Source organism: Dipteris shenzhenensis, chromosome 22 (assembly GCF_047967505.1).
Source record: "Dipteris shenzhenensis isolate YYH24624 ecotype China chromosome 22, Dip_SZ_1.0, whole genome shotgun sequence".
NCBI classification, from domain to species: Eukaryota; Viridiplantae; Streptophyta; class Polypodiopsida; order Gleicheniales; family Dipteridaceae; genus Dipteris; species Dipteris shenzhenensis.
This window is the reverse complement of record NC_141617.1, coordinates 12,791,154-12,803,320: the sequence shown is the minus strand read 5'-3', so window position 1 is coordinate 12,803,320 and position 12,167 is coordinate 12,791,154. Positions and strand designations below refer to the sequence as shown.

At 42.3% G+C, this 12,167-nt stretch overlaps 1 protein-coding gene across 1 annotated transcript; it reads right to left on the bottom strand.

The window, feature by feature from the left end:
- Nucleotides 1-1,199: 1,199 nt before the first annotated feature.
- LOC147887755 (pentatricopeptide repeat-containing protein At1g06140, mitochondrial-like) lies at nt 1,200-3,536 on the bottom strand. The gene is made up of 4 exons (XM_087393213.1): nt 2,895-3,536; nt 2,622-2,813; nt 2,351-2,540; nt 1,200-2,263 (listed from the first exon to the last, which is right to left on the bottom strand). The coding sequence occupies exons 1-4, from the start codon at nt 3,534-3,536 to the stop codon at nt 1,200-1,202; spliced, it is 2,088 nt and encodes a 695-aa protein (XP_087249339.1).
- Between the last annotated feature and the right edge of the window lie 8,631 nt (nt 3,537-12,167).

Here is a 12,167-nt window from a genome sequence, read left to right as displayed (position 1 = left end):
AGCTTCATACTGATTTAGCTGCATCTGATGCCAATAGAGTCGTTTTCCCTTCTCTCCCTGCAATTCTCTCTAAGGTCTCTCAATAACCTTTTTTCTCTCAAGGCTTTGGCAGTCTTCCTCAGTACTCAATGCCCTTGCTAGCTCTACTCAATAGCAGCATGATCTCACCAGGAGCCGTACCAGGGACTCTTACATCCATTGAGAGCTAGGATTTTTTCCCCATACCACTCTACCAACACCCATAGTCTATGTACATGTTCACATGAAACCGTAAGATTCACACAGCCCATAAGTCCCTCTTGTGACACAGCCATTTTGTCATAGTTCAGAAGGACTAGATCTTGTGCACTCCCTTGACATAAATTGAATACTCATACCCGACCATTTGGCATATGCACACACCATACTCTCTTTGGAGGGGGGGTAATTGCAACCCAATGAGTGCCATGTTTACTCCTCCCTAGCAATGCATTCAGTAGAACACAGCATATACAGATGTGGAGAACAGAATGCAGTCTCCATTTCACACCTGAACATAAGGCTGCAGCACAACATAAGGCACATAGCCCTTCTCATGCTATTTGCTCCTGTTCTAGTTTCATTTATCTAAGGTTGACCATCTATTAATTTAATTAAGCAAACCCTCTCTAGGGCCAGAACATTCTCGAAAGTGAGGATGTTCCACATGTATCTCCAAGAAGAGCTTGCCAGCTTTCTGCAGCCAGCAACAGGCCTTCTGACCGCCAAGTACTGTTCATACAACCTCCAGACCAAAAAAAACTCTACCTCACAACAATATTGCACAAGCACATGCCTCGTTGCATTTCCTAAGCCATACTTCATTTTCGTCCCTTTTAGCCATAGGCGGTTGAGTCATCCCATTACATGCTGCAGAATTGGGGGCTAGACAGATGTACTTAGGCTTACCTCAATCCACTGCCATCCACTGATTCAGAGCCAAGTGTTATGATGAGAATTTGTATGATCGCATGCCACAGCAAATGCATTTTGTGACAGAAATGACAGTCAGAGGAAACCCGGAGGTCCTCATGCGATATGAACAATCACTACTCATGGAGATTCTGGTTATGGTCGACAAGATTCGCTTATTAAGCACATCTCCAGCCTCCATCGTGGGCATCCTTAACCACTAGGTTCATGCAACAACCACATCAATACAACCGGGGCTTGGCACTTTATCACACAATTACCATGGACTTTCTCACCTTCTTCTTGTTAGCATGGATGTCTGCCAGGAGTACATATGATGATGCATCCCCTGGGTCTAACTCAAAAACAAAATGTGCAGCACGCACAGCACGCTCCACATCATTGTGAATTCTGCATGATGAAAGCAAGCTCAACCACGCTGAAGGAATGTGTTCAAATGGCATACTAATGATCAGGTCCTCTGCCTCTTCCAATAGTCCTCTTCGCCCAAGAAGATCAATCATGTGTACATAATGCTCCGCTGAGGGGGTTATCCCATGGTCTCTATTCATAGCGGCAAAATATCGCCTCCCATCAGCAGCCAAGCCTGTGTGACTGCAAGCAGTGAGAATACAAAGAAAGGTGATATTGTCTGGTTCGAAGCCTTCGGCCTGCATCTGACCAAACACATGCAGGGCCTCCTTGCCATGCCCATTCTGGGCACATGCAGCAATCATAGAATTCCACAAGACCAAATTCTGCTGTGGCATCTCTGCAAATACTGCGATTGCATCATCGAGGCTCCCACACTTGCCATACATGGTGATAAGGGATGTCCCCATGATGACATCCAACTGCCATCCATTGCCAGAAACAGTAGCATGGATCATTTGACCCTCTTCTAGGGCTGCCACACTGGCACAGGCATCCAGAGCACATATGAAGGTCATCACGTCCGGCTCAAAACCTTCGGCCAGCATTTCACCAAAGAGCTGTAGGGCCTCTTTGCCATGCTCATTCTGGGTAAAAACAGTAATCATGGCACTCCAGGCCACTACGTCCCGCTGTAGCATCTCTGCAAACACTGCCCTCACATCATCTAGCCTCCCGCACTTGCCATACATATGAACAAGGGATGTCCCCACAACAACATCCAACTCACATCCATTGCCAGCAACCATAGCATGGATCATCCAACCCTCTTCTAGGGCTGCCTCACTTGTGCATGCATTAACAATGCAGATGAAAGTCATCGTGTCTGGCTCAAAGGATTCAGCCTGCATTTGACCAAACAATCGCAGGGCCTCCTTGTCATGCCCATTGTGGGCACATGCTGCGATCATGGCATTCCAGGATACCAAGTCCCACTGTTGTATCTCTGCAAACACTGCCCTTGCATCATCTACACTACTGCACTTGCCATACATATTGATTAGAGCTGTCCCAACAACAGCATCCAACTCCCCTCCAGTGCCAGCAACAGTAGCATGGATCACATGACCCTCTTCTAGGGCTGCCACGCTGGCACATACATCAACAATGCAGATGAAGGTGATCTTGTTTGGTTGAACTCCTTCAGCCTGGATTTGACCAAACAATTGCAAAGCTTCCTGGCCATACCCATGTCGGACACAAGTACCGATCATGGCATTCCATGAGACCACATTCCTCTGTGGCATCTCTGCAAACACTGCCCATGCATCATCTATGCTCCCGCACTTGCCATGCATATTGACGAGGGCAGTCCCCACAACCACATCTGTCTCCCATCCATTGCCAGCAATGGAGGCATGGATCACTCGGCCCTCTTCCAGGGCTGCAACACTGGCACATGCATCAACAACGGAGATGAACGTGACCTTGTCTGGCTCAAAGCCTTCAGCCTGCATTTGACCAAACAGTTGCAGGGCCTGTTTGCCATGCCCATTCTGGGCACATGCAGCGATCAGGGCAGTCCAGGAGACCAGATCCCGCTGCGGCATCTCTGCAAACAACGCCCTCGCATCATGCAGGCTTCCGTTCTGGGCAGATGCTGCGATCATAATATTCCAAGAAAACACATTTCGGTAGACTATTTTATTAAATACAGTGCGTGCGTTATCTAGGCTCCCACATTTGCTGTACATTTGGATAAGAAGGTTACTTAGAAATCTGTTGCCAGCATATCCACGCCTGTTCATGTGTTCATGCACACGTTTGCCCTCAGAGAGGGCCTTGGCACTAGCGCAACGCCTCAAAAGCGAAGCATAGGTAACATCATCTGTCTCTGGCCCCAGCTGGACAAGAATTTCCGCATTCAAGCTTTCAAGACTGCAGTCTTTGTTTTTTTTATGATGCCTATCTAACGTTTGGACTTTGCTGGATCCTAGCTCGCTTAGAATCTCATCAGCAAACGGCACCAGGACCTTGCGCTGGTGCCTATCTAAGTCTATTTCGAAATCCATAGTCCTAGGGCGTGGACTATGTGAGACATTCAAGCTTGCAGCTGTGCAAAAGGTGAGACTGTGTGGTTGCGGTCTCTCGAAGGAGAGGGGCTCGATCCGAAGATGAGGCATGTCCGATGCGAAGGATAAAGATGAACAATCATACCAGAGGAATAGCGTCATGGGTTTGAAGCTGTTGAGAAATGCACCAAACGCCCACTACAGATATTACGACTCGACTGCTGAATCAGGAGTCCTTGGTTTGAAGTCCTCGCTTAGTTTGGAATTTGAAATTGTCTAAGTTATATACTACATGGCTTATCCGAAATACCCATTTCCCACAATTTTCGTTTACACCACCTCTCTTTCATTGAGTAGGGATACATACCTCGGCCTCTCAATGAGCACAAGGAAAGCCTTGTTTCCTTGTAGAGAATCTTCAACTTAACACTAGCAAAGACCGCCTCGGAAAGATGCCGCATCACCGTCGGATGATTGTCATGTCTGTTGTTCACATCGAGCGGAAGTTGTCCCGTGTGTCCACACGGTTGACTAGTCTTGCTATGTGTGGGATAGTGGGGGCAACCGATCACAATCGACGCCCATCTCTTGCCCAACCCTTACACGTAACCTGACCTTTTTTCGTTTACGTTGTCCGCAATGTGTAAAGTGCATGCTCTTTACTCATCCACCTAGGATCGCAACCCTTCACATATCATTTCGACAAATGTCCACCACCCAGTGTGAACCTAGCCTAATTCAAATGTAGCATTGGTCATGGGTCGTGGGTCGTGAGTCTAAAAATAGAATAAATATAAATATAAAAGTTTTAAAAATCGTATTAAATTCAAGTTGAAGCACAGGTTCACAAAAAAGTCAACAAAACTTCAGGTTTCAAAATTTCAAAGGTTTTTCTTAAGAATTTGCAGATTGTTTAGCTAAATTATACCTAAATTACCCAAAATTTTACAAACTTTACAAGTTTGAGAAAATATTTTAACAGGTGAAAATGTAAATATTGCAAGTTCATGTATATCGTTTGCGGTTGAAGCTTCTCTCTCTCTCTCTCTCTCTCTCTCTCTCTCTCTCTCTCTCTCTCTCTCTCTCTCTCTCTCTCTCTCTCTCTCTCTCTCTCTCTGTACTGATCAAGTCTTTGACGTTAGCTATAATTGTCATCCCCTTCATCTCATCAAAAACTCAAGCCCTTTCTCCAAATTGCTTTCCAAAGATTTTGGTCCACTTTAATGAAAATTTACTTCTGTTGAGCATGTATCTTGTTATTAATTCACATATTACCCATGCACCAAAAAATAAGTCAGGACACATGGCAGCTTGGGGGAGAAGAGTTGCAATGTGCCAAATAAAAGAAAACTCCCTAACTTTTGTGGATCATTGAAGAGGTGGCAAAGAGACAAATGGAGGTGGAAAGACAAGAGGCTTTGTGATGGGAGGAGATGGAAGATCCAAGAGCTACCCAATTTCACCTCCAAGACAAACCTATGGAAACACTAAAACTTCTCAAGCTCACTACCACAAATGGGTGAGAGCTGTCAATCGAAGTCAAATTCGATACATTTTCAGACGCTTGGTATTCATGTAAAATATGAGGGCATTATGCAAGGGATTGCCCAACAAACAGGACATGGCTGTGCAAGATTTGAAGGACAGGGTGTTCAAGGTGATGGTATTTTTTTAAAATGCAAGTTAAGAGGATGACTGGAAGTTAAAGGAGCTGCAAGAGATTACTAAGTTGATGGAAGCATCTAAGAAAGCAAATGAAAAAGACATTCATGGAAGGGTTCTTTTTTATAGAAGGTTGCTAGAACGGAATTCGACATACTATTTTTGCAACCTACTTTGTGTGTGTAGAATAGAATGATAAATGCTTAGCTCAAGGGGGATCCTATTTATATCTATTCAATTCTCTTCCCTACTCTCTATAAGTTATGCATTCTTTAAATTTTGTCATTTGTGATAGTGACATTTTTGCACTATCAGTTTAGAGCTTGATTACAAGAATGAGAGAGACAATTACTAATGCTGCATTTGTTGGTCGCATCCAAATTTGTTTCAAATGAACCATTTCCTTCCACCAATCATGCGAGGGGTGTCTATTACCCACAGCAGGGGGTTTGAAGTCATTGAATCTCTAGCTTCATTTAGAGCTAAGATTGTCATTTCTGTTGGAGTCGTGGCAAATTGGAGATTTAGGCCACAACGGTCTACTACGTCTTTCAACTCTACAATCTGGAATTGATGTGACTTGCATTGCTTGGAGACTGATCGTTCTTGACAAATTTGAAAGCTAGCAAATTCATGGAAGATTTTAATTTGCAGGCTACTCTTGCCGAATGCCTTCAAGAATGGTTTCGAGGATTATCAAAGATTCCCAAGCATATCTTATTATAGAGCTTGGCAAATTGCCAAGTTTCTTCTCATTTTGTTGCCTCTCCTACTATGGAGCTTCATGCATGATTGCATCTTCTCAGTGACTTGATTTGTCAACAAATCAAGATCCACATGATACATTGATAAGTTTCTCCTCTAATTCAGGAATCTCTTGCTCAAGACACTAAATTCCCCCAGGCCCCTTCAGGTATGCTTAAGGTGGGAGAGTTTATTTTGTTCAAAATTATTTTTGTGATTCTGGTTAAAGCAGAGTCATGAGTAGACAAATTCTATCCTCCAAGATTTTATATGTTCAAGCTCTCAAGTTCTTCTCCGAGGGTTTATTTTGTTCAAAATTACTATTTGTGACTCCACCTTATTAAAGTAGAGTCATGAGTAGACAAATTCCATTCTTGCTATCCACTTATCTATTCACTATTTATATCTTTGTCGCCATTGAATTCTTTTGTTTCATTGGTACTATCATCTAGCTATGAAATAGAGAGATTTCTCATTATGTTATGGCTGAAATAGTCATGTGCATGGCAAAGTGAAATTTATGATGCAATGATTGAGGTGGCAAGCTCTCGCTTCTACCGTAGATGGCCTCATGTGTGCATTATATACATAATTATGCATAGTTCAAGTTGCTAAGATTATATAATTGGGAAAGAAAAATGAGTTCGCAAGCATCTTTGTGCCAATACTCGATTTGGACCCATCACCCTTGATGGTTGAGGAGGCTTCAAGAGAAGAATTCCATGCAAAAGATCTTAAACAATTACTACAATTTTGATCAGCATGTTAGATTGATTGACCTCACTTAACATGACAAGATTTTGTATCTAAGATATATAGATATTCTAGATATGATCAAAGGTTTTGATTCATTTTTGGATTGGCTTGAAATCAATAAGGTAATAAATATAATATGAAATCTTGTATTCAAAATATTCAAATCTAGCAGCAAAAATTGTTTAGTAGGAATGATAAAGTATGATACTCCATGAAGAGAGTATTAGAAACAAGAGCCATCAGCAAGTTCTTCCACCAATAACAAAGGCTTAGTTAACACTAGTCATAGGATGTGTTGAGAAAGACTAGGGTCAGGACATGTTCCACTAGAACTATCTCCATAGAAATATGGAGATGTTCCACTAGGGTAAGGACATGTTCCACTAGAAGTATTTCCATAGGATACGTTGAGACAAACTAGGGTAAAGACATGTTCCACTAGAACTATCTCCATAGAAATATGTAGATTGTGAGCTATCATTCTTTCTAGGATTGGTGTCATGCAAATAATCATGTTAATTACTAGGTTGAAGTGTTTAAATTCAAATTTTTCTTATACCAATGTCTTTTACATCTATAGCAATATGATGGTCACATACTAGTACTTATTCAAAGGTCTTTATATACCATTGTCTTTTACGACAACACACGGGTCACCTACTAGTGATATTAATAAAACATCATATGAAATTAAAGTTGAAAGTCTCTCTCTCTCTCTCTCTCTCTCTCTCTCTCTCTCTCCCCCCTTGCTCGTCAATCCAACCTTTGTCTCAAAGATTTTACAAAAGAGGCATGAATTTTAATTACTTTGCAAAGAAGTCAGCGCGTTTCAATGAAATTTTACTTCTATTGAACTGATACTTTCCAAAGATTTTGTACACTTTACTTCTATAGAACTAATACAACTTTGCTTCTATAGAATTGATAATTTCCCAGAATTTGGTGCACTTTACTTCTATAGAACTAATATTGCAACTTTCCTTCTATATAGAACTGATACTTTCCAAGAATTTGGTGCACTCTACTTCTATAGAACTATGCATTTTGGTGGTGACTCACATGTCATGGGGATCTTAGAGGGATGCCGAGGGAACTCCACCTCATACCACTCATTGTGGGAGAAATGCGAGCACATGCAGTCCAAGAGTGTCATGCCAATAGATTCCGAAGATGTAGCAATGTGAATCTTGGCATGGGAGTACGAATTGGATTATCCAGATCTTGATATTCAAAATCAAATACTGTGTCATTTTCTGCTGATGGAAGCACAAGTAGTATCGGAGGTGATGACGGGGCAGGGAGAGAATCTGGGGACATAGGGGAGAAATATGGAAGAGTGTTAATTGCGAAAGGGGGAGCAGAGGGGAGGGGGGGAATAATTGGGCAAATGGTTTGAGCAGCTTGGTAATCCTCAAGGGTAGGATTAGCAAGGGAGGGGAAGAAGCTAGGTGTGAGGGGCTCGTAAGTTTGTGACTGTTGGGTTAGTTAAAAATGGTGAGAGGCATGAGCAAAGAGACGATGGAGGGAATAGATGTTAGGATGGAGCTTGGGGAACGTTAAGAGGGTGGTAGCAACAAGGGTAAGTGAGGTTATGAGGTTGGCAAAAAGAGTGGTTAGATATGGGAAGTTGGATGTGAGATAGCCCTGTCATCTTTCGACACTTCTTTTTACTGGTGCGATGGGATCATCGGCTGCATGGGTGGGATGTCGGTTATGTCGTGCCTTGCAAAGAATAGTGATGGCCTTTGTAGCAATGGCAACAAACCTGCAATAACCCTGAGGAGAGGACCACCCATGAGGCATACATATGCAATGAAAGCATCCTGGTCGAGATGGAAGGGGTGGAGGGCGGAGGGGGAGGAGGAAAAAAAAAGAAAGAAAAAACTTGATGGATGGAAACTTTGACGGAAATCCAAAGGGAGGAAGAGATGGTCACCTGAACGCTCTCCAAGTCTTTCTCGATGTAACGGGATTGTTGAGGACCAATGGACGGTGGGTGGATGGCTAGGTTATCGCTATGAAATGGGCTTGAAGTAACTTACCATGTGAGGATGGGAGTAGGGTGGTGGTCGATGGAGAGGGACGAGTGTCTTGCGTAGGGCTCGGAATGGGGAGAGGATGAAGGCAAGATGTGAAAGAAAAAGTATGAGAGGGATGGGTGCTCTTTTATAGGGAAGGAGGGGGAGCTATAGATTTAGTCAAACACGTGCACCTTTGAATTTGTCCATGTTTGACTAGGGAGGTGGTTTTAATTTTTCTTTTGGGTTATGGCATTTAGAACCTTTAATCATCGACGATTGCCCATAACTTTTGGTGGTTGTGTCAAAATGTGCTTTCGTAAAAAGGAGAAATGTTTAGAATTTCAAGCTCTACACTCTGACAACCATTACATGGTTTGATTTATTCCTTAAGGTGCTATTTTTCCAGAAAACATGCATTTTCCTAAATCGGTAACGAAGAGTTTTAGCTAGGAATTATTTATTTATTTTTTACTTGAGTTGGAAAAATTTTAGCTCTCCTAGCTCTTGAGTGATATGTTCATGAAAGTTCGAAGTGGTTTGTTTTTTACACATACCTGCGTATGTTTACTCTTTACTTGAGACGCTAGTCTCCCCAGCAGTGACGCCAAATTTTGGCTCTTTCCCATGGCTATCGTAGGAAGAGCAGGAGGGTATTCTCAGTATGTAGTGTTCCGAGGCTTTTTGTCACCTCTACAGATATATCCGGGTTGTCGTTTGTAGTATATGTGTAGCTTAGGACCTCGAGACATGTTCCGGTGAGAGATAGGCTTAAGTGTCGTAAGCAAACATAGTGCATGCATGTGTAAAAGGAAGGTGTATCATCATGGTTGAGGTAATTAAGGCTTTCGTCTTCATTGGGGGTTGTAGGGTTTAGGAGGAGTTTAAGGGTTAGGAGGAGGTTCCAGGGTTTAGAAGAGGTTTCAAGGTTAGAAGGAGTTCCAAGGTTTAGAAGGAGGTTCCAAAGTTTAGAAGGAGGTTCCAGAGTTTAGAAAAGGTTCCAAGGTTTAGAGTAAAGTACATGGTGGAGAATGCGTCTCCCTTGTAGATCATGGAGATTAAGGGTTGAGGAACTAAGGGTTTAGGGGGAGCATAGGAGTGGCAGAGGGAGAAGGTGTAAGAGCATTGGGGAAAGAAGAGAGAGGAGGGAGAGGCAGGAGGAGGAGGAGAAGGAGGGAGGAGAAGGGAGGAGGAGAGAGGAGGAGGACGAGGGAGGAGGACGAGGGAGGAGGAGGAGAAGGAGGAAGAGGGAGGAGGAGAAAGGATGAGGAGGAGGAGGGAGGAGGAGAGGGAGAGGATGGGTTGCAAGGTTGGAGGAGAGGGGAGGAGGACTTGCAAGGTTAGGACAATGCAAGGAAGCATGGACACTTGAGAAAATTGCTTGGAATACCAAAGTAGAACTCAACACAATGCCCCAAAGAGTATGGGCTTCATTCCATTATGGGGTATTTATGCAAGTTGGAGAGCTTCTCTCTCTGCATGTAGGAATTGTAAGACATTCTCTCTCTACATGTAGAACTTGCATATAGAAGTTGCATGTAGGAGTTGCATGTAGAAGTTGCATGTAGGAGTTGCATGTAGAACTCACATGTAGGAGTTGCATGTAGGACTCGCATGTAGGAGTTGCATGTAGAACTCACATGTAGAACTCGCATCATGTAGAAGTTGCATGTAGAACTCGCATGTAGGAGTTGCATGTAGAACTTGCATGTAGAACATGCAAGTTGGATTTCTAAGAGGGATTATTTCTAGCCTTATGCAAGTACAAGCAGAGCTTTGCCGGCCACTACTGTGTACACACGGGAAGTAGCAAGCTAAGGGTGTCCACTTTTTGTTCACTCCCCAATCCTTAGGAGGTGGAAAAACAAGCTTTTTAGCACAAAAATGCAAATCTCACCTACTTCCCTATGGATCTAGTCTTTGAAGTCTTCTGATACAACATCACACTTGCTATTGTGCACACAATCGTATAGTCTGATCAAAAATTTGATGCACACACAAAAAATTTCTTCGTGTCACACGGCATGGTTCCAGGGTGGTCACACGTTTGTCACGAACAGAGAGTGTCATATTAAATTCTAAATTTCTCACTCATTTTAGATTAAATGTTATTGAAACTTTGTAAGTGGTCTCTTTGCATTATGTAGAGCTTAACTTGATTTATTGGTAATTTTTTGAATGATTTATCTAATTATAAATAATTATTTATAATAAATAAAGTCATAAAATACATGCATTTTAGTAGTACACCACATTTTTTTAGTATTTTGAATAATTAAGCAAATCCAATTTAGTGGAAGGTTAGTAGGCACATAAGGGTGTGTGGTTGAATCATCAAATCCCAAATCCAACGGTTAGATTTAGGAAGATTGAAGTTTAATTTTTACTTTTACTCCTTAGAGGATCAACAAAGAATATTAAAAATAAATCTAGTAATTCTCAAACATGACCAAACATTTCAAAAATGTCAATATTTTTAGTCCTTTGCATGATGAATAAGACAAAAAAATTTTGGTTAAATTTGAGTAAGGGAAACGTATGATATAGCCTCCAAGAGTGAAATCTCCCTTTTGTGGGGGAAAAAGGGCCACTCAAGCCTAATACCAAGACAAGGTAGGCTTGGTATTAGGCTTGCTGAGGTAGGCTAGGAGCATCACTGACCCTAGTGGCAAGCCTTTGGAGTGTGCATGCTACCCATGCAGAAGGCTGAGTCATCAAAACCATGCCACGTTGTTAGACCACGTGGTGCCATGTCATCAAGGAGATGTGACATCACTCCTTGCCATGTCACCTTTAAACATTGCCACACGTGCTGCCACATGTGCCACCTCATCATTCTACATAGGTGGCCACTATTTTCAGCAAATACAGAGGCATGGTCACTATATTGAGTTCCAGGAGTACATGGTGGATCAGGAGGCATACATGTATTCTCATCTTGTTGTTGGGATCAAGATTACTTTGAGTCGTGTTTGCACTCGCAAGGCGACGTCCACTCCACGATGGCACCTTGCAGTGGCGGATCACGAGAGCATACTTGCAACTATTGGCATGAGAGCTGATCCTGAGAAGTAGCACATTACATATCATATTTTTTGGGATCATCAGTTGATCAGATTGATTTTTATTGGGTATCACTAGTTGATTACATATTTTTGTATTCGATATGTATAGGCTCACTGTGTGACCGCACCATTGTAATTTTCATGGACTTATATTTTGTATTTCACTCTGATGGTTGTATACACATTCATACACACCATTGTATTAGATTCTATTTTATACATGATGTCCGATGTCCTCTCAATGGGATTTGTTGTGTTTGTAAAACAAAAAATTGTTTATTAGTAGTAATGTTGTAATTTGTTTTGTGCTTTAGGACATTTTAAAAACATGACTAAGAAAATTCGCGCACGTACTAACAAAATACGCGTGTGGACTTATCTGTTGGGGATGAAACTTCGCACGACTCTTAGACCACCCTAGACATACATCCATGCAAGATTTGGTCTCGAACTGATTTGGTATGTGCCACATGGAAGGTATAATGCGTACATTTTTACAATCCCTACTAGCACGACTTCGTGTGAAAAATGGCGCACGTACTAACGAA